The sequence below is a fragment of the Chaetodon trifascialis genome, chromosome 7, assembly GCF_039877785.1.
Source record: "Chaetodon trifascialis isolate fChaTrf1 chromosome 7, fChaTrf1.hap1, whole genome shotgun sequence".
Taxonomy (NCBI): Eukaryota; Metazoa; Chordata; class Actinopteri; order Chaetodontiformes; family Chaetodontidae; genus Chaetodon; species Chaetodon trifascialis.
This window is the reverse complement of record NC_092062.1, coordinates 4,289,947-4,311,795: the sequence shown is the minus strand read 5'-3', so window position 1 is coordinate 4,311,795 and position 21,849 is coordinate 4,289,947. Positions and strand designations below refer to the sequence as shown.

Below are 21,849 nucleotides of genomic sequence, written 5' to 3'. Positions count from 1 at the left end.
CAGAAAATTACGTATATATCAAATGTCAATATTAGCTTTGGCCTTTAAATCCAGTACAGGGGCCCGTTGCACAAAAGTAGGATTAAGACATCCAGGATAAGTGACTGAGCTGAGTTCAACCAATCCAAAACATGAGTGTCCAGGCTTAATCGATTGCACAAAGACCAAGCCAGGATGAGCAGACACGGATTCAACAAGCCAGGTGAAACCTATCCTGGATAAGTATGTGCACGTGGCTTCGATCACAGATTCACTGATTCACCATGGCAACTAGAGCGGCATACTTTTCCCCGTCGGAGGCAGAAGTCCTCATGGAGGCTTACAAGGAAGTGAAGGACCAAATTAAAAAGAAAGGCAACACCGCCACAGTTATAAAACAACGAGAGAAAGCGTGGCAAAGTATTGCAGACTGCCTGAATGCATAAGTAGCGCATAAATACCCACTCACTACTCCACTGAAACATCACAATTACAATCCAAATAGTTGATTAACATCTCCGAAAACGTAGTTGTACTCTGATTATGAATCAGTTGAAATTGTAAGTGAAATTGTGTAAATGTAACTCCATCAGACTGTATAACTCCTTGTTATACCATGGTCTGGGTGAATATTCGATTCTGATTGGCTGCAGGGTGTCCGTTAAAAAGTGTTATAGGACACCTATAAAAAAGTTCCGGTCAAATAAAATGATACACATTTAATGATCAGAGTGAATGGTGGATAATATTTCTTGCAATAAAAACGATTTAGGAAACTATCTGTGGACTTTGATTCTTTGAAACAAAATTTGGCATCATTCTCTGGACACACACAAGTGGTAAGAGGTGCACTTGCCCTCTGAAATGATTCTTTGTATCACGTAACGTAACATTAAGCAATCATCTCACTTCCCTCCACTGATTAGGCCTAATATAACAGCTGCAGCTGACCGAGCTGCAGGTTCTGTGGCCAGAGCCGGTTAGCTTGGCAACGCGTCACAACGAGAGATATTAAATAGTCCACTCAGCCGCTTCTTGTGAAAAAATTACGATTGTAACGGTAAAAAACAACATTAACGTATTAATAATTGATTTAATATTTATTTCTTTTGTAAGTAACCATGGTATAAGCGGGATAATGCCCTTCGAGGTGTCCATTATCAGAAATGAATGGACGACGTGGAGGCGTGAACCGTCCGACGTGAAGCGGTTGCTTCCATACGTATAATATGCTTTGATTCTGTGCTTTCTATCTTGTAGAGTCACTGTGTGACTTCAGTTTGGAAAGGAACTGATGCTTTGATTTATCCTTATTCAATAAAGGAACATCATGTTACTCTTTGACGTGTATTTTATATATAGTCTATGGGAAACTGTCTATCTGATGATTGCAACATCATCTAAAATCATCATTTATCTACAATGATTGAAATTAATGATGCTTATGTTTTGTGTTAATGTTTAAATAATGGATGGATGGATCTAGTTGAATGTGATAACAATGTGTAGTGGTCAGTGGAATAACTATTGGTTTCCATTTGTGATGACTGCTGACTGAGGTTTGAAAAGAAAGCTGCTAAGCTTGACTTTTTTCTGCAGTGATCTCAACACTAACAACATAGAAACCTCCTCATGGTTGTTATGTGTAGTTATGTTGAATAGTTTATGTCGCTCAACGTTCAGAATCTTGAAAGGAAGATGTTCCGATGTCAGCCAGTTATGGTTCAGCCCAAATAATTTTTGGAATTATCCAGGTACATATAAAGTATGCAGGCAAGTATATATGAACAATGCTGTATGTCCCAGCTGTCTGTCTATGGATAATATCCCGTACAGTATAGTGCTGTGCATCTGAAGATACAGTGTTTGATTGCTTCCATGTAGTCTCAGTACCTGAAAGGACAGGATCCAGTCAGTACCAGTTCTAATCAAATTCATGATGGTACGTCCTCCACTTCACATTGACTGGTAGCTGGTATTCCAGACCTGAACTGTTGGCTGCCTTCATGAATGTGACAGCCCATACCTTTGTCTGCTCTTTTTAAAAAACATTCCACACCATCTCCAACATGTTCAACTTTCTCTGTCTTTGATCTGCCAACACACCGAAAGAAAGAAAGAAAGAAAGAAAGAAAGAAAGAAAGAAAGAAAGAAAGAAAGAAAGAAAGAAAGAAAGAAAGAAAGAAAGAAAGAAAAGAAAAGCTGGGCAACCTTGAAGCCACTCCCTTTTCGCTTGAATCTACAAATATAAAATGAAGCAAACTGGTCTGAAAACAACCTTGATCCACATGTTCATCCACTGCTAAAGGAAAAATTGAAACAAAAGTGTGTGCTGTTAGCACGTCTGAACAGCTATGGTCACATGGATGGTCCAGTTCAGTCTGTGGAGTGATTCTCTACTAACACATTTTGACATAAGGTGTCCTTCTAGCACTGCACACTGTTGGTCAACTACAGATAAACTATTGCTTTTAACTTCACTTTCATTTTATTTTTATATTCACATATCTAAATATACTTCGTATTCTTACTCTGGTTTCATGCTTGTGAATGAGTCTGTTGGTGGTGATTGTATGTTTTTTTATGTGAATAAGCCTTTGTTTAACTACTGCAAATTAAGTATTGTGAATTTGAATTTGTACCTAATTCTGCCACCTGGTAAAACCTTCCTGATAGCTGAATGACTAAGCTAGATTTTACCGTGTGCTGATGTTGCGTTTGGTGTCTTTTTCAGGCTCTTTATGCCTGACATATTCAGTTGCCTGATGGTGCTTCTGTACATTTGCTCACTTTTTTAGTAACTCTTGACCACAGTCAAGTGCAGAGGCTACAGAACAGTATGAGACTTTAAATCCTCATTGCTCCACTATAGTTGCCATCACAGACTATGCAGAAGACACACATCACTCCTAACAGTGCAAAGAGGGAATCTGCCTGAACTATTCCAAGTATTCAGCCACATGGAGTCAGTTACTGTGGGAAATTTTGGAAAGATGAGATTTGGTGAGCAGGGAGAAGAATGAAGCAAGCAGACAGAAACAGTTGGGCATTATGTGTCTGTAAATAAATTCAGTCATTTTAACAAGACAAACTTTCGTTGCTTGCTTGCTGAAATAAAAAAATGGTATATATTAAATAATTGACACAGATTGGGTAGAAGGTGTCAGTGAGCTTCAGGTTTCTCCTCAAGTAATCATTTGTGTTGTGGTGTTATCACTCCATAGTTGGATGGAAACAAATATTCAGAATTCCCAACATGATGTAAGTTTCAGAAATAATTTACACGCAGAGAAAATATATTTAAGCTTCTGAAATGTGAACATCTGGTGTATTTTCCCTTCGTCTTTTACGATAGTAAAGTGAATATCTTTTGTTTTTGGGGACTGCTGGTCAGATCAAAACAAGCTGCTGAACACTTGGATCAGTTTCCACTATTCCCCACTATTTAAATTGATTAGTTGAGACAATAGTTACAATATTAATGGATAATGAAAATAATTATTGGTTCCAATGCTATTTTTAATAGCCAAATCCAAAGTACGTCAGTGTATCTCACTGCCTGTTTTACATCAACATGAACAACAACTGGTAACTTCATCTTCAGCTGCGACAGGAGCTCCATTAATTTGCCTGAATGTTTAAAATTACAAATATTTACATTTGTCATTTGAGGCTGTGATTTACTCAGATATTGGTTTATCTCTTAGTGTGTGTGTGTGTGTGTGTGTGCGCGTGTGTATGTCCGCTATTCCTTTTCCTCACCTGTGCCACATACGACAGGTCTGAGATGAGAGAGAAGCTGTCCACCTCTCCTCGGCTGATGTACGTCTGAAGCAGAATGTTGATCTTGCCGTAGCTGTTCTCCACCCCACCTGAAGCTGGCAGCTCACAGTAGTTGCACAGCAACTGATCCAGCTCCTCCAACTCCTCATCACGAACCTGCCAACCCACACCATCAACATGATACACTCCATGTTTCACACTGGAATGGACTGTTTGGTGGATAAGTACACAAGTACACATCCTGTGGGGACACCTATAATATAGACTGCTTGGTGGGTGACAACAGGTTTACAATTACAACTTTTAGAGATCTCAGTGCTCCGTTTAGTTTCTACATTATGACCTCTCACCTTAAGCTGTTCAAACTCTTCGGCCTTGGACACAATACTGAGGATGTCGGCTTCTGTTCGCTGAGAGTTGAAGTTTTCATTGAATGTCTTCACAGAAGGAGGGAGAAGAAATAGAAGTGGTTCAAGTCATTATGTCTGCAGTGATGTACACCATGAAAGAATGTGAAAATGCACAAAAATGAAACAATGATGAATCAGATACCTATGACAAGCACACAAGGTTTCAATAATGTGAGACATGAAAGATTTCTGCCAGCTGACACAGTGGACAACTTCATTTCTTAGTTTGGACCCAAGGTCCAGTTGGGCAATATTCTATTACACAGAGGAAAATGTCCAAACATGAAGCACTACGCTACCCTGGGCATCACTTCTGATGTATGATGATTCTTGTGTGCAGAGTCTACCTCTATGGTGTTGTATCTGATGTAGAAGTGGCTGGCAGTCCTGCCCAGGTCGGTGGAGGCAAAGTAGCCAGTGCGCTCCTCAAAGCGGATCATCCTGGCCTTGTCCAGCTTTCTGCCTGACTCCACCACCAGCTCCTTCCTGTACAGCTCCAAGGAGGGATCCATCTAAAAAAGAGAGAAATACTCACCAGTTATATTCAAGTTTATTTCATTCAAAGATTTAAAAATTATCTCCGGGTCAGGCGGGGCCTTTCTGTGTGAAGTTTGCATGTTCTTCCCGTGCATGCGTGGGTTTTCTCCGGGCACTCCCGCTTCCTCCCACAGACCAAAAACATGCTCATTAGGTTAATTGATGACTCTAAATTGTCCGTAGGTGTGAGTGTGAGTGTGAATGTTTGTTTGTCCTTGCATGTTGCCCTGCAATCGGCTGGTGACCGGTCCAGGGTGTACCCCGCCTCTCGCCCATTGTAGCTGGGATAGGCTCCAGGCGGCATAGATAATGGATGGATGGATTTAAAAAGTAGATTACATACATGTTTTTGCTTTTAAAATAATATTTTTTTTTCAATTTCCACCAGTTAACTCAAAATCATTCATTAAATGTCCAATGAATCCACAGTCTTACAGTCTTCTATGTGACCTCATGGACCAATGTAAATCATTCAAATCAACACACTGACATTGATGTTCGATTGAAAGAAAGACAGAATAAAAAGGATCACCAACCTGATAAGCCTTGTGGTTGATGCCGTATGCCAGTGGGTTGGCCCTCATGCGAACATATAGGTAAGTATAACTGAGCCACTTCACTGCCTCCTCCACGTTGGTGACTGACCCCAGAGCAACCTGATTGCAGGAGAGAGACGAATCAGTCCTCACACAGTCACTGGTCTCTGTCACCATCTAGTGGACGCTTCTGGAAACTGCAGTCTGACCATCAACTGTCCAGTTTTACTGCTGTCTTCCCTTTCCAACAACAGTGTCAGAGTTCTAAACACTGCGACATACTTTGGAGCACAATGCGCTGTTCTCACCTCAAACAGACATGGAAATGAACACAAAGGCCTTACATGCAAAGCACATCCATCCGTCTCTTATCATCGACACAGAGTACGGATCATCTTTGGACGGACAAATCTGCTGATATGCACATTCATGAAGCCTTCAACCAAGCATACATGATACATGTGATGTTTTTAAGGACACAACAACAACTGACCAACAACAGTTAGCAGGAAAGCTAAAAGCACCTTTTCTGCTTTTCCTTGTATTTTTTATTTTTATGTTCCCTCATTTCATCTTACTTTTTATCTTTTTTATGTTGATATATTGATTTTTTATTTTGTATTTGAACGTTTTCTGTTTCTGGAGGGTTACATACTTTTCCTGGCAGCTGTTTTGCATGACGTGCTCTGTAAAGAGCTCAGTACTTAAATGGTCATGATAAATGCTTCTGCTGATTTAAGATTTCAGTCCATTAGTTCTGAAAGAAACCACCGAAAATGACATGAAAATCAAGACATGAGGTGACTCCTACTTTTTTATAGCCATACGAGAGCCACTTTTTTTTTTTTTTAACCTAATTAACCTAAAACACAATGCAGGTCAGTACAGTTTTACCATTTTAAAACCATTCCAACTGCCTTTATTTTTTTGAGAGGAAAGAAAGAAATTTTGCAACGAAAGAATTAATGTTTCTTTCGTATTATTATTAATTATTACATTAATGTTTGCAAAGAAAACATTAATATTCATCCAAACAGGGCTCGTGGAGACTAACCTCAGCATTGAGGTTGTCGGCCAGGCTGTGCAGGAACTGACTCTCGATGGGGTTCTGCTGGGTGAGCAGAGTCAGGTAGTGGCTCAGTTTGTCATGGGTGGTGATGATGGTGCCTTCACCAAATTTGTCAAACTGGGGACGACCTGCACGCCCGAAAATTTGCATGACATCCAGGATACCCAGATCCACCAGGGCTCCGCGCTTGGCATCGTAGATTTGAGTACCCTGTTATACACACAAGGGACACAAGTAAAGAGCAGCTCATTTAAAATGTGCGAAGAAATGACCAAATAACGTGTTACATGTGATATTTTCCATGCAGTGCAACATCAGCAAGAAGAGCTCTTAATATTTAATACGGTAAATTATTTATAGAGAATTGTGAGTGTTGGAATAAAGTGCACCGGCACTGCAACAAACTGCACAAAAACGTTCTCAAACAAAATTTTGCTACTGCAATTGTGTGTGCAAGTCAAAGGCTCCCAACATAGATAAAATTGTGCATTTAAAGGTCCAGGCTGGAGTGCAGACTAGCAGTGAGGCTGCAGATTGCAACCAACCGAATACCCCCTGCCTCACCCTCCCCTACAGTGGCTGCTAAAAACATGGTAGTGCAACATGGCGGACTAGACGGAAGAGGACCCATACTCTCTGTAGATATAAAGAGCACATTCTGATTTCATGAAAACACAATGATTCTTATTTTCAGGTGAATATATACCACTGAAACAATACTCAAACATTAGATTTAACTTCTTGTGCAGTCTCACAATCTCTACACTCTGCAATCTCCTAAAAAGCTTACACACTGGTCCTTTAATGTTATGGTTAGTTAAGGAACCATTTTTAGCTTGATCATATGTCACGTCAACATAGTTTAATAAACAGTTTTTTAACAGTTTTATACCATTTCATTTTTGATTAAGCATTTCAATAGTGATATGACTCTTTGGTTAATAGAAATTTGTTTTAACATAGACCATGTGCAAGTCCAGACCAACACTGAATGACTCTACTGACAGTATTGTCTGTATCCAAAGTCTGGTACAGTATTCCTCCTTAGTATTCCTCTGTGCTATAGAGCTTCATTGTTGTCCAAACAGCACTACAGTGGTGTGTATTACCAAAGAAACTGGCAATTACTGAAATTACCATAAAGTAATACCTGAAAATCTGAGAGCTCAAGGTAGTTGTTCACTTTGCCTGGCTGGTAATCCAGCTTTGCAGAAAACACAAGAAACAAGGAAAGAAAGAAAGAAAGAAAGAAAGAAAGAAAGAAAGAAAGAAAGAAAGAAAGAAAGAAAGCTAAACAAGTAAAAAAAGTAGAACCTTGATGATGACTGCATGAGCTGGCAGGTTCACTCCCCAGGCCAGGGTGGCAGTACAGACCAGAACCTTGAGGTGGCCTTTGGAGAACATGCTCTCCATCAAGCTGCGGTCAGACCGCAACATGCCAGCATGGTGGATTCCAAACCCTTCTGGGAACATCTCCTTCATCTGCTTGTTTCTGGAGCGCTGAATCTGAAAGAAGCGGTGCAAGAGGTTAGTTTTAAAAAAAAAAAAAAAAGGAATGGAGTGCTTGAGGGCATGTAAGGGAGAACAACTAGCACTGTTTTTTGGGGGTGTCTGAAGTGGGACATGAGCCGAGAACCAATATCATGTTCGACTGCAAAGAAAACTGTGGACTCTGTGAAAAAATGACCTCAGTCATAATTGTTGCTGTTTCTTTTCCCAGAATAACAGCTACAATAACAGGAACAACTTTGAATAAAAGGCACTCTAGTTCAAGCATGTGACAATGTGCAAGTGGCTCAGAAAGTGTAGGTGAATGAGCAGCTCTCTGACAGTCTTAAATATTGTATTACTCATACATTAAGGTGAAGAGGTATAAAATATCGCTGTAGATTCAAAGAATATCTGCAGCTCAGGAACCACACACACACAGTCAGACTGAGCTGTGTGCTGCTGACTGACAGGGGGGCTGTGACCTGGCTGGGCTTGAGGGTAGTCCTCATCACAGGGCTTTATCTCTTTCTCTGAGCATCTAAATAGAGGTCAGTTGTCGCACTCAGCACTGCAAAGAGAAAGCCCATTACTGCCAGAAGCTGTCTGCCTCACACACACTGAGCGTTTGAGTTGCAATGGATGTCTGGATTTGTATGCAAACCTTGTGATAAAGGTGGAGGACAGAGACTTTAAATAATGAAAAGCACAGCATAGTAGTGTCTGACTGAAAATTAGATAAAATGTCACTGAAGACAGGTTTTCTTCCATCATAGGAAAACAATAAAATGGTTCATTCAATGCAAAAAAAACATCTAGTTTAGTATTAGCCTTTTAAAGAAATTACTTCTATGGATAAGTGGCTGATGTTACTTCAGTGTCAGGTAGTGTTAGCCACATTCCATACTTTTAATGGAGACAAAATAGAAACATCCAGTACAGTTGTCAATTTTCTACTGTCAGCTAAATAACCACTTACACTATACATAAGAACATTTCTGACAATTTTCTGAAATGTCATGGTGGACACACTGTATTTTACAGACCATCTTAATTCCCAACCCCTATTTTGTACTTTGTTAAATTTATGGAAATCTTGTTGTCCTTGTTAAAAGAAGAACAATGTGATTAATCAAGGAGGGTAACTTGGGCAACTGGACTTGCAGAAATGTGAAAACATTTTCAGGTTGTTATCACGGTCATTGACACCACTTGGGTTGTCAGCGCTCCTGACCATGTAAGGGCAGTTGCCTGAGTCGTTGAAGTCGCCTACGCCAATGTGTAAATGACAAGCCTTGGAGTTCTCACATTCATGGTATTTACAGTTGACCTTATGATAAGTCAAATGAGTGCCATTTACATTTGACCTCAGGTAACTCCAACAATTCTAGTGCAGTTCAATTCAATTCAATTCAATTCAATTCAATTCAATTCAATTCAATTCAATTCAATTCAATTCAATTCAATTCAATTCAATTCTCCATTATTGTCTCTTTTGCCAGACAAGCTATTTTCGGTTGCTGTAGGTTAGCTGCTAACTTTTTCGTCTTCTTTGAGTTAGCTGCCAGCTGCTGTTGGCTGCTTTTTAAATCCCCCGATGGTGGGTCACACTTATAAGACGTCATCTAAATGTCACACCCCTGTCCTCTCCTGCTGGCTCATCCTTTTCACACAGATGTCCATTTGGAAAGGTGGGGACAGAATCAGTGCATAGACCGTGCGAGATGCCAGTGTTGATTCAAGGACATGATCCCTCACTGGCTTCCAGAAGAATCAGAACACTTCCATTTCTGTTTGATCACTTTTTTTTTCTTTTAGTATTTTTTAAATTTTTTTCTGGTTCCATTTTCTGGTTTATTCAGAGAGTGACAAATGAAGAGGGAAAGGAAAAGCAGGGGAGAGAGAGTCCAGGCCTCTGTGGTAAGAACTTAGCCTTAATACATGGTATGCACTCCAGGTGAGCTACCTATAGCTGCTTTCGTCAACGAAAATTATGACTAAATATCGTTGTCAACGAACCTTTATCACGTGACGAAAACGAGACAAGACGCAATGTAAATGCTGGCCATGTGACGATAACTACAATTGAATATATAATGCAATATCTTTGACGAATAAAAACGAGACTAAATGTGGTTTACAAAATAAAAACACAATAAAAATGTCTCTTCATTTTCGTTGACTAAAATGAAACGAGACAAAATGTTCTAACGTTATTTCGTCTCATTTAGTCGCATTGTTATTATTAGTCTCCCTTCAGGAGCTGCATCAGGTCGCACTGCGCAGTCGCAGCGACATCACGGCATTAGCTCCCACTCGCAGCATTATTTAGAAGATGCAGCTGCGGTTGGTTAGCGTTAATGACAGACAACCCACACAGAGGACAGGACCGATGGCTGGCCAGCCGGCTTTGGTTGGTAAAATAAATATGTTGTCAACTCAAATCAGAGCGCCTTCCTGTCTGGAATGGATGTATTCTTGAGTCTATAAGGTAACAATATAATAATAAGACCACCTTGTTTGAATTGTGAAATGGGCTTGACTAAAAGAAAATTTTGGTTTCGTCCACACTACTAGATACCATAGTGACTGGGTTAAACAGAACTGCATTACTAAAAAGAGACTACAATTTCCATTGACTAAAACTAGACTAAAATGTCATCAGTTTACGTAGACTAAAACTAGACAAAAATAGTCACGGATAATTCTGACTAAAATAAGACTAAAATGCTCAGACTTTTAGTCGACTGAAACTTGACTAGACTAAAAAGAGTATGAACGTGACTAAAACTAATATAAACTAAAATGACAACTTGACACAAAGACTAGACTAAGACTAAAATTAAAACAGGCCTCCAAAAACAGCACTAGAGCTACCCAGTGCCAACATTCAGAAAAAACACGTGCCAGTACATGCGGTCAGGTGAAAAGACAGACCACTGTATTTGTTCAAAGCATACCAAAAATTTTAATGGTTTACACATGCAGATTCTTTGGCACCTTTGACACAAGTCTAGCATATTTTCCTCTTCTGTTAAGTATTGAAGTGGCAGTGTATTTCTTGGAATTTCCCCATGTGGGACTAATAAAGGTATATTGAATTGAATTGTATTTGTTATGCTGGTACCTTGCCACTTCCATCCTTTGTGTGGTGATGCACCAGAACAAAAAGCAATCCTGTTATGTCCACGTAAAGCCATATACGGCTGAACAGGGCAAACCGTGGCGTGGTGAGGCGTCCTCAGGGCCAGGCTGTGCACGGTGCTCTTGAGATCCACGTGAGCCAGGGAAGGTAGGTAATTGAAATGCTATGGCTGAGGCTTAGCTTTGAGGTGTCAGAGTGTGTTACAGCCATGCTTCCAGCATCTAATCTAAGGTGAGTTCGCGCTGATGTCTGCTGTGCCATGGCTGTATTTGAGATGGCAGTGACCTAAGCTCCTGATCAGGTCCCATTAGGCCCTGCTGCTCACTGCTGCTCCTGCTGCAGAGCTCACTCTGTCCACAGACAGCCAGCTGCCAGCTCCACTCACCGTCTCTCACTGTTGTGACTATGTAAAGAGCATCAGTGAACACCAGACCTGAAATAAACTATTCAAGAGTTTGTCAAACCTTTTCTAAGGACCACTAAATAGAGGTAGGTGTAACTAACTGGTTTTACATTTCTGATGTTTTAATTCGAGCACTCATAGATCCCTAAACCTCTCAGTAATAATGTGCAGGAGAGAAGCAAATTATTTTTAGAAATGTGGAAGCATCAGTATTTTTTCTCCAGCAAATTACAGCTTCAAAGCAGAGACTGTGTAGTGTAACATCACACCAAAAATGTGGCAAATGATATCCGTGCTCTGTGGTGTTGAGTGGTATGGTAGATGACTTCTGTCTCACAGCATCACCACCAACACCATCTCCTCTGAGCACCAAAACTATTCACTCACTATGTTAAATTGAGGCAGGATGGTTAATTGTTGATTTTATTCAGTGGCCCTTGATAGTCATAATGTTTGGTGCTCAGAGAGGCTGGCTGTGGAGAGAGTGGGAGAATGAGTTTCCACTCACACCATCCCTACTCCACTTTTCTATCACAATCTGCCCGTCTCTTAATATTCCATTCTGTTGTAGTTCAATCTAGTGGAGATATTCTCTAAACCTGCTGCAAATCATTGTCAGCAGAGCAAAATTTCACTGAAACACATTTTTGGAATTTAGTGAGGCAATTTTCCCAAAACTACAGATGTAGTCAATGAGCTTAGACTCAGTTAGTTCATCTGATTTGCATTAAGCATGACTTTATGCAAATCTCTGAGAGGCAATAAAACAAAAAAAAAACAACTGTTGTCTGTTGCCTCTAACCATTGCTATCTATAAATGAGAAAATATGACTTCAATTCTCTAATGAGAAAGATGAGTGGTTAAAGTTAAAGGGGCATCTGTGGTTACAAGAAATTGATTTTTGGTAGTTTCTCGCCTATTAAATTTCTATGGCTATGCAACTGCTGAGAATATATGATAATACAATAGAGCTACATCACAAGTGTTTAATTGGCTTCAATCATATTGTAGCTGACTGGACCTGCTGTGAGCTGTTAAAAGTCCAGCAGAAGAAACAAAAAGCAAAACCTAAGCAGGCGAGATGCAGCCTTTAGTAGACATGTAAAGATGCAATTAACTGGTTAACCCCTAAAGAAGAGCCACCAATGTCTCCTAACAACCAATGTCCACAAGACGCTGTCGTGTCCTGTGCTGGCTCCATCACAGCTGTCAGACATGAGCCACTGAGGTCAGGAAATGTAAGCACATTATCTCACTCACACCTCTTTTCTCAGCTCTGCTATCTTTGCAGAGTTGTTTATGTTGTTTGTATGTATAACTTCTCCTACAAAGTCTACAGTTTTCTTATGCTAATATGCAGATTTACAGGTATGAAAATTACAGGTATGAAACCGTTAGGTTACAATACGATCAGAAATACTTGAAACTTGTTTTCAACTTGTTTGTAAAGCACAAACTGCTTGAAGACAGGGGTGGACAGCCGTATCTAATGAACATCCAGGGTAAAAGTCCAAATACTTTTAAAGCTGAACACAGCTGTAATATGTGCATGATGCAGATCATATTTTTAGTGTGTGTTTGTTGATGTGTTGTTTGTTTGTGAAGACAAAAAAAGTGGATGATACCAGTCCTTGGTTCTTGAACGTGGTGGTTTGAACGGCAGAACAGTTAACACAGTAATCAGCTGTTTTAAGGCTGATGACTGAGCCATTAAAGAGGAAAATGGACTTGCTATTCACCACCAAGATAACATGCAAGGCCGCTCCCTGAGGCTATCAGACTGCAGATGAGCTGTGATACTAAAATAGTCAGACTGGATGGAGAGGTATCCAGCTTTTTACACACTCCCCCACTATTTTATAAAGCAGTGTTTCTATTTAAGGCAGCCATTTTTGTGATATGTGTGTTTGTCACTCCACTGTGTCATTCCTATTTTCCTCCAGCCTTTGAGTTGCATTCATTGTTGTTGATCAGTGTACTGGGAAGCTGGTTTGGCACGGTGACAGGTTGTCAAGAATCTGACACAATGAAAGGTTCCGCAGTGGACCAGACTTGTAAAAATAGCACCAATGAAAGCAAACAGAGACATTAATGAGCCCACTCTGGTGTTGCTGTGGAGTCCCTGGAGGCTTTGCACTCCCAGGCTTCAGTGTGTCTGCATCGGTGTATCTTGTCAAACAAAATGACATGAAAGCTGCACATCTGAAGACCACAGAGCTGGGGAGTCGAAAGAGAAAAGACGCCTTCACAAGACAAGTGAAGGTGTATCAGTACACCTGTGCTGTCTATCTCTACCTTTACAGAAGATCACCATTAATCTAACACTCTTTTCTTAAGCAATATGCATCCCTACTTTAACAGAAAAATCGTTCATTCAGCACAAATGCCCACCATTGAAAGCGCACATTAGTGCTAAAGGTGTTACTTCATCGCTCACACAAACCCATGATATATCATCTGTGTAATAGACTCATGGGACCACAAGGTGTCTCTTAACCTCCACCGTAGAGTTCCGTTCTCATCTAGAACCAGTCACATGGTTTCATCTCTGAGAAGTGGATATTAAAAAAAATGAAGGAGACAAGGGGAAGGTGAAGGAAAGAGAAGGGAGAGGAGGGAAGAGGACGGATTGTCAGAGTTGGAGCAAATGAAAAGTCAAACAGGCTCTCGAACACAACGCTCTGTGGGGAGAGCTTCAGGCAGGGGTTCCCTGCACACGGGTTGGGGCAGCATGATACGCTTTACGACCTCATAGTTAAACCTCTGTGGCCTCGACTCCATGTTTATTCTGATTCTTATCTTGAGCTTTAGCCATTAATTGAAAGCCTCATTAATGCTAACAAGAGCTGGATTTCAAACCCAGTGAATAACTGAGTTAAAACTTCTTTGATCATCCACATGCAAAATGAGACAAGAAAAGAAATAAATCCTTGAAACTGAGGGCTGTCAATATTCTAGACTCTCTTACTGTAAACAAATCTCAAGTGCTGACGGAAACCAACAATGAATCCCACTAACAGGGTACGTGTGTATCCAAGGCCTGATAAGTCTTATTCCTCTGGGCCATAGAGCTCCATTGTTGTCCAAAAACTACAACCCCAATTCCAAAAAAGTGGGGATGCTGTGTAAAAGATAGATTAAACAGAACGGAATCATTTTCTTATCGTTTTTGACACATACTCAATCGAAAACTGTTGATGCCAACAACACATTTCAAAGTTGCAAAAGGAGCAACAAAAGACTGGGAAAGATGTGGAGAGTCTGCATGACATCGTTAGAAACATGCAGTGGGGAGACATCATCTTGCTATTTACAAAATTGTGACTCCTGTTTTCTGATCCTCTGATATCTCATGGACCACAACATTAATCAAGAAAATATTTGGCAGACTAATCAATAAAGAAAATAAAAGTTAGTTGAAGCCATATTTGGTAGTTACTTTTTAAAACATCTTTGGATTTTGGGATTTCTTTGTGATTTTTTTTGCCTCTTCAAGCATCTGATTTGTCAAGCATGAAGCAAGCAATTAACATTTAAATGAATTCAACGGGAACCACGAACACTACTGATTCCCATGGGGGAAACAGCGAAATATGTGTTGTGTTAATGCTCAGTAATCACACTACAACTACTGTAAATGTTGTCTTCATTTCATTACATTGGAATCTGAAAAGCGCTTTATTCTATTTATGCTCATACAAACAAAATCTTGGCAGCATTATGTTTCTTACCAAACAAATGTACTAAAGCTAATCTGTTGTCCGTGCACTGCAAAGAGCTGTTATAATGAACAGGCCCTCGTGTTGAAATAACATGAAGTAATTATCATAATAAGTAAACGTTCCCATGTGAGTGCTCTGTGGATCACTTCTCTCCCACAGAGTTATGAAGCTTCTCTCTATGTTCTGATGATGACTGTATATGAGTATTTCATCTGTTCTCCTCTCACAGTGTTTATTATAATGCAGCTCCTAAATGTGTACACATGTGATCAAAAGGCAAGACTGTAGGACTGTCGTGTAAAACGCTCTTTTGTCGAGTGTTTCCTACATGTTTTTTAATCATTTTACTCGGCTACACTTCATAACCATTAGCTCCCCAAAAACTGTATTTAACAAGAATTGATTCAAGTGGGTGAATTAAGATATCTAAGCTTGATTGACAGCCCCTCCAATCCCATGAGATTAAGCCAATTAAATAACATTAGGAGAGAGAAAAATATAGTGGAATCACTTCTGACTTTTAAAGCTGGATAAATAAATGCTAAATTATATGACTGACCTTAGAGGTGCATTATTTCACTGCATATGCATATTGGAGATTAAAAAACACCTATAAATATTAATGTGGGGCAATTTCCAGAGTGCAAATAGGCAGTGCATTATCTCTGTGTGGGCTTAGAGTGGAATCAGCCCGATGCCCCTTTCTTCGCCAGAGCAGGCCAGACTGACAAACACTCAAAGACGGACTAATGGAGTGGATAATATTCATTATGTTGGGACACTGGCAGAGCTAGTAGTAAATTAATGTACAGTTGCAGTGCATATGCAACAATATTATTTTATGTATGAATACTGTCCAGAAAGTTGCACAGCTGCCTTTAAAGTGGTTTCAAAGACTAACCTGGTCACAATGCACCATTTTTAGTTGCCCAACATAATCTCTTGTCTCTTTTTCCAGTTTTAGAAAGCATGAAAAATGATCTGATTTGTATACATATCCTATTTAAATGGAGAGAAGATTAGAGGCGCATCAATCTTGGCTCAGCCGCAGGGAACGAAGGGAAAGGTTACTAAATTTATCACTCTGCCTTCTGTTGCAGAGATTTAAATATGGGAGTTGGAGTCTGACTGACCATCCTCTGAGGGAGAATAAAGCTCCACCTCTGTGTGCTGTCACAGCGCAGAGACCATTAACTGCACACGCACGCACACGCAGTCATGTTTCTGTCACAAGCACAAGCACACACACACAATTACACACACAAGCACACACAGTGATGTTTCCATCATTTTTGGGGACATTACATAGAATTGCATTCATTTCCTTGAGACTCAGCATAACAATAAGCACTACTTGCCTAAACCTAACCCTAACCCTAACCTAAATCTAAACCTAAACCTAAACCTAACCCATCTCTGTAATGATGTTCATTATGGAGACCTGTCTTTTGTCCCCACAAGGAAGGCGAGTCCCCACAACAGATTTATGTGCCCACAATGTGAGAAATACATGACCACACATAAGCACACACGCATGCTACATGGCGCGCACGCGTGCACACACACACACACACACACACAGGTACGATGTGGCTGTCTGTAAATTTGCAGAAGTTCTCGATTCAGCTTTATTTCAGACTCACAGGTTCATATCAGTATAAGCATGAAAAAGTTGTGTAAAAATGTTAGTTGCAGAAAGTGTCTGAATAAATAGAATTAAAAAAAATCTTTTGCTTGTTGGCAATTCATACCTAAAAATAAGGCTTTACCTTCATTTGTCGCTGTCCTCATGGTGTGTCAGTGTTCTATATTGTATACGGGACATGTGTAAATGTCTTTGGTGTAGTTCCAAAATGCCAGAAAGGGGCACTGCAAATTTACACTGGCAAACTAACAACAAAAACACCAGAATGTTGGGAACACATTAGCACTAACTAATCCACAATAGTTCTCAAAGCTTGCAAACTTCTACTTAGCATGCGGGTGAACTAGGTTTCTAAACAGACAATAAGCTTAAAGTGTATTCAAGAGATTCAGCTTGGTGTTGCTCTGGATACGAGCCATGCCTCTGGGGAGCAGTTTACACTAGGAGAGGAAAGCAGTGGAACAAAGCTAATAGGCTGTGACAGCTCAGGTCAGTTTTATCAAGACCAAAGTCTGGCCCCAGCACTAGAACTCTCAGGCTCGGAAAATGCTGAAATGGCTGTCTGGGAAACCCAAAATACCTAATCATATGCAGTGTTGGCTTTAATCAGATACTGTATATACAGGCAATATGGTTTATGGAAACTGTCATGTCTAAACATTGCTAACAGGACAAGGAAGTGATCAATAGATGAGTATAGGAGATCACTTCTGCTGAACAGTGAGAGAGCTCAAGAAGCTGAAATAGCTGAAAGAAGATATTGCTAACTTTTATATTTTCAAAGAGGATACACACAGATCACAGATCACTGAAAGCTTTTTCTACCTGTTTCTCACACTGGCCGTAGTCGGGACCTTGCTCTGGTTGAAAGAAGCATGTTTCTCCATGGTTCTTTGCCATCTCAATCAGCCCCATGGCCGTCTTCACTGTGGCATTACGAGCATGGACAAACACCATCACCTGAGACACACAAAGATACAAGATAAGAGCTTCACAGCATCAACATAACCCATAATTCCACACAGAAGCTGGTACAACAATTGTCCAATCAGTACAATTTCAAGTTGACTGGTTCCACACTCAGCTGGATTGAGATCTTGTGACTGTGAAGGCCATAACATCTGATTCAGACCATTTACACATTCATCAAACCACTGAGTGAGCCCTGTGTCCATTTCATTTCCTTGCTTCCAATGGAAGTGAAGGAGACAAAACATCTGAATATCTGAAGCTGATGTGAGGCTTCAGCAATGCATGAGCTTTTTACTCCCTTATTTAGAGGTACTACAATAATCAAATAAACAATATCAAAATCAGAGACGGTGGAACAACAGTGTATAGTGGCTGCACATTTCATATGAATCCATTGTGGAGAAATGATGGAAAAGTGAAAAATGAAATGATGAAAAGCTCCTCCTTTGGTGTAATGATTCCTTAATTCACCTGTAAATAGCCATGACATTGTTTAACATGTAACTGTGTAGCATCTTAGCAGGGGAAATATATTATTAGACCAAACAATGGTGCATGACTGCACACACATGCAACAACCAGCTGTGTGTATACTCCAAACACAGTGGGTCCGAAGAGACCGCTGCAGCAACTGTTATTTGTTGAAGGTGTTTTATCAGCACCACTGAGCTGTGTGGAGGCATTGTCGGCAGCAACCGCCGGTTTCTCAGCTTATTAAACTTCTTTCTGGCAGAATGCTTCTCACCAGGAGGGCGGTGGGAAAATCACAAAGGAAATTTCATCCATCAGATCCTCCCAGATGAAATTAATATATGTCACGGCCACTTCTTGACAACTTAATATTGAGTGAAGAAGAGGCCTCCCCAGCTGAGCTGTGGCCTCAGCAGCCTCAACCTACAAGCTGGACAAGACCATTGTACCGTTTGAACCACAGAGATAAAATAGTTGTCAGTAGAATTAAGTTGGTTTACAAGTTCTCAAGGGCCACAGCAAGACTCTTATTAAGTGTGTCTCTGAGGGAGATAATGAGCAAGAGAGAAGTAAAAAAGCAAGAAAAGGGGTGTGTGTAAGTGTGTGCACTTGCAATAAAATGATGCAGACAGGATAACAACTGTGCTCAATAGGGCGCTCAACTCCTGTAGCAGATGGGAGCTAAACAGTAAAGTCTGAATCCACAACTCTCATGTTCCCAAAAGGCATTCTGAGGCTGTAGAGTGGAAGCAGAATGAGTGGAGGGTGGTGGTTGGTGGATGGGGGAAGGAAGGGGAAGGAAGGGGAGGGTAAACTGGGGGAGATAAGGACTAGAGAGACTTCAGATAGCAGGTGTTCCAAAAGGTTCACAAAAATATTTACTGCAGGACTTGCTATTCATGAAGAAGTTCAAAGAAACATTTTCAAAAGAAACCAGAGTTGGAGTTCAGGTGGACTGTATTCTGATTCTGCACAACATCACTGTGTTCCTCTTTAACTTCAAGTTCGAGTCCAAACATTTCACAGGGACAGTTTTAGTGAAGTCATAAAGAAGTATGATTGTGAAGATTGAGGAAAAATAATCGGACTGAAAACTGTCTTGTAAAATCAAAATGATTCATTGTGATGTTCAAGAAATACTCATGAGGGGAACTGAAACCCCTTACCTCATAAGGTAAGGTCTCAGTATCTACAACAGAACACCACAGGCATACATGAAGGCAGAAAACATTATCAGGCTAACAAAGGGGTCAAAGGCCACTAGGAAAAATGAACAGATCTGAAATGTTCATAATTTTAGGCAAGGTGTGCATCACAGGGTGAATCAAGTGATATAAATTATGGCAGCCTGATAATCACAACGAACGTCCATCCATTCTTCACAGTAAGCTAACTACCTTCTAACCTACAGTCGTAACCTAGCAGAGTTATGTTAGGAGAATAAGAATAATATTTTAATTACATTTTTTTTATAAATAAGTCTTTTTTATAATTTTTGGACTAACTAGCTCTTGCCTGCAATACACAAACAATGCTGTTTATTTATGGAGTCAGAAAATCTTAGTGTCTTACATTATACACATGTTAAGCATTAAAGGTAATTAAATAGTCTACATTTGAGTTGATGGGGTTTAAACTTCATAAACACTAATTTCATTCATCTATCTGTCCCAAATAAGATATATTTCATTGCTTCTCACCTGTGGAACATCCCCCCTCACACCTGAGGTCTGCACCAAGTGTCAGCTCATTTAAATCAGGGTTGAAAACATTATTATTTTTCTTCAGCTTTTACTTAAAGTAAATGTATTTGCTCAATGGTTTTAAATGCTAATGTCATGGTCTGGGGTTTTGTTCAGCCACTTTGTATTTATATTGACCCTTTTTTCCCTTTGCTTCAGCTGGCTCGGTGCGGAGAGGCGGGCCGTCGGCTCGGGGGCGAGGCACACGAGACGCACCTGCTGCTCATCGGCAATTAGCCGGCTTCTTATGCTCCGCTCACACGCATCCCTGTGCCAGACTATTCCTCAGTCCAGCGTGTTCACCCGTGTCTCTCGTCCTCGAGCCTTTCTCTAGTCCATAGCCTCGTTAGTGTGTTTTGGAAGATATTTGTGCTGTCCGCCAGTTTTGTTCAGGGCGTGATTTCTGTTTCAAGCGTTCGTAAGTCTTGTCTCTCCCTTTTTGGAGTTTTTCTGTTTGTTTGATTACTTTGGGTTTTCCATAGAAGTTATTCCTCCGCCAGTTTTGTTTTGGGCGTGTTTTCTGTTACAAGTAGTGCTGTCAGGCGATTAAAAAAATTTATCTAATTAATTCCAGGATTTGTAATTAATTAATCTAATTAATCGCATTTTAATCTCATATCTGCTAAAGGTCCCCAAATAAAGAATTTGAATTCTAGGACATTACAATTCACTGACATTCACATTACAGCTGGTGAATTCTTTTCATCACTGTAGTTCTCGACGGTAGCTGGAAATTAGAGTCAGATGACGCTATCTGAAACGTCTCTTTTAGGCCCTCGTCTTCCACGATTGAAATCGGCCTGCAATCAGCAGCAACCCACTTTGCGATTGAGTTTGTCAGTTTTTCTGTCGTGGCTTTGCTCATTCGTTTTCCTAACTCAGCAAGTGTGGGTTGGCGGAGTGAGCTCACGGTAGCACTAGCGGCACTAGCAGCAACTACATGTTTACATGTGGCGTGTAAATGATAATTCAGGCTGGAGCTGCTACGGTGATAGGAAAATTCTTTTTTTCACAAGGTACAAATCACTGCGTCCTTGTTAATAGTCCCGTCTTTGTTCTTTTTATAAATAAACTTGCCGTTCAAAGGTCCAAGTAGGCTTGCCTCGCTCTCCGGTGTCGCATCCACGTCTGTTGTCACCCTGCTTTTGACTAGTAGCGCAGGTAGGATGCAGCCTACGGGTCACTCAAAGGGCCAAATTTAAAATGCTTGTGCATTAACTTGCCACTCATGATTAATTGCGTTAATTTTTATAGCACGTTAATTTGCAGCGTAATTAATTAATCAATCTAATTAACGCGTTAAACTGACAGCCCTAGTTACAAGCATCTATAAGTCCTGTCCCTCCCTTTTGGAGTTTTTCTGTTTGTTTGTTGACTTTGAGTTTTTTCCCCTCGTGGTGCTTTTTAGTTGTACTTTGTTTTCTAATAAAGTCCAGATTTGAGACTCTGCAATTTGGGTTCTGGCCGTGATTACTCGCCGTAATAGCTAAATTATTGTCTTTTACTGGCTTCTGTTTTGAATTTTCCTTTAATTGTATTTTATTTTTATTTTTCTATTCTCTTCTACTCTCTTTCTTTCTTGAAATGTATGATTTTAATGTATTTTTATGCTTCTGTAAAGCACTTTGAATTGCCTAGTTTATGAATTGTACTATACAAATAAATTTGCCTTTGCCTCAGAGTCAACATTTCTGATATAAAACAAAACCTAACGCTGCCTTTATACTGACCTGCTACACTTAGCTGCTGGGACAATTTCTGTAGTAGATGAACCTAACACGTTATTTACCTGCCACTCTTATCTTTAGAGAGAATATCAAGAAAAACCTTTTACCTTACCTGTCCCACTTTCTGTAGAATAATGTCCAGGTTAGATTTATTACAGCAGCTGCTTGCTGTCTAACACAAAGGTACTAATGGTTCCTGGAATAATGAGTTTAACAATC

General features: G+C 40.2%; 1 protein-coding gene across 3 annotated transcripts in view; it reads right to left on the bottom strand.

Annotated features, from left to right (window-relative positions):
• Positions 1–21,849, bottom strand: part of ascc3 (activating signal cointegrator 1 complex subunit 3) — a 180,058-nt gene that overhangs the window by 53,880 nt on the left and 104,329 nt on the right. For all 3 annotated transcript variants that reach the window (XM_070966215.1, XM_070966216.1, XM_070966217.1), the window contains 7 exons: positions 17,544–17,678; positions 7,629–7,820; positions 6,300–6,524; positions 5,246–5,365; positions 4,520–4,684; positions 4,113–4,199; positions 3,742–3,918 (listed from right to left, as the gene is read on the bottom strand). In XM_070966215.1, the coding sequence (XP_070822316.1) occupies positions 3,742–3,918; positions 4,113–4,199; positions 4,520–4,684; positions 5,246–5,365; positions 6,300–6,524; positions 7,629–7,820; positions 17,544–17,678 (1,101 nt within the window). The remainder of the gene's footprint in view (positions 1–3,741; positions 3,919–4,112; positions 4,200–4,519; positions 4,685–5,245; positions 5,366–6,299; positions 6,525–7,628; positions 7,821–17,543; positions 17,679–21,849) is intronic.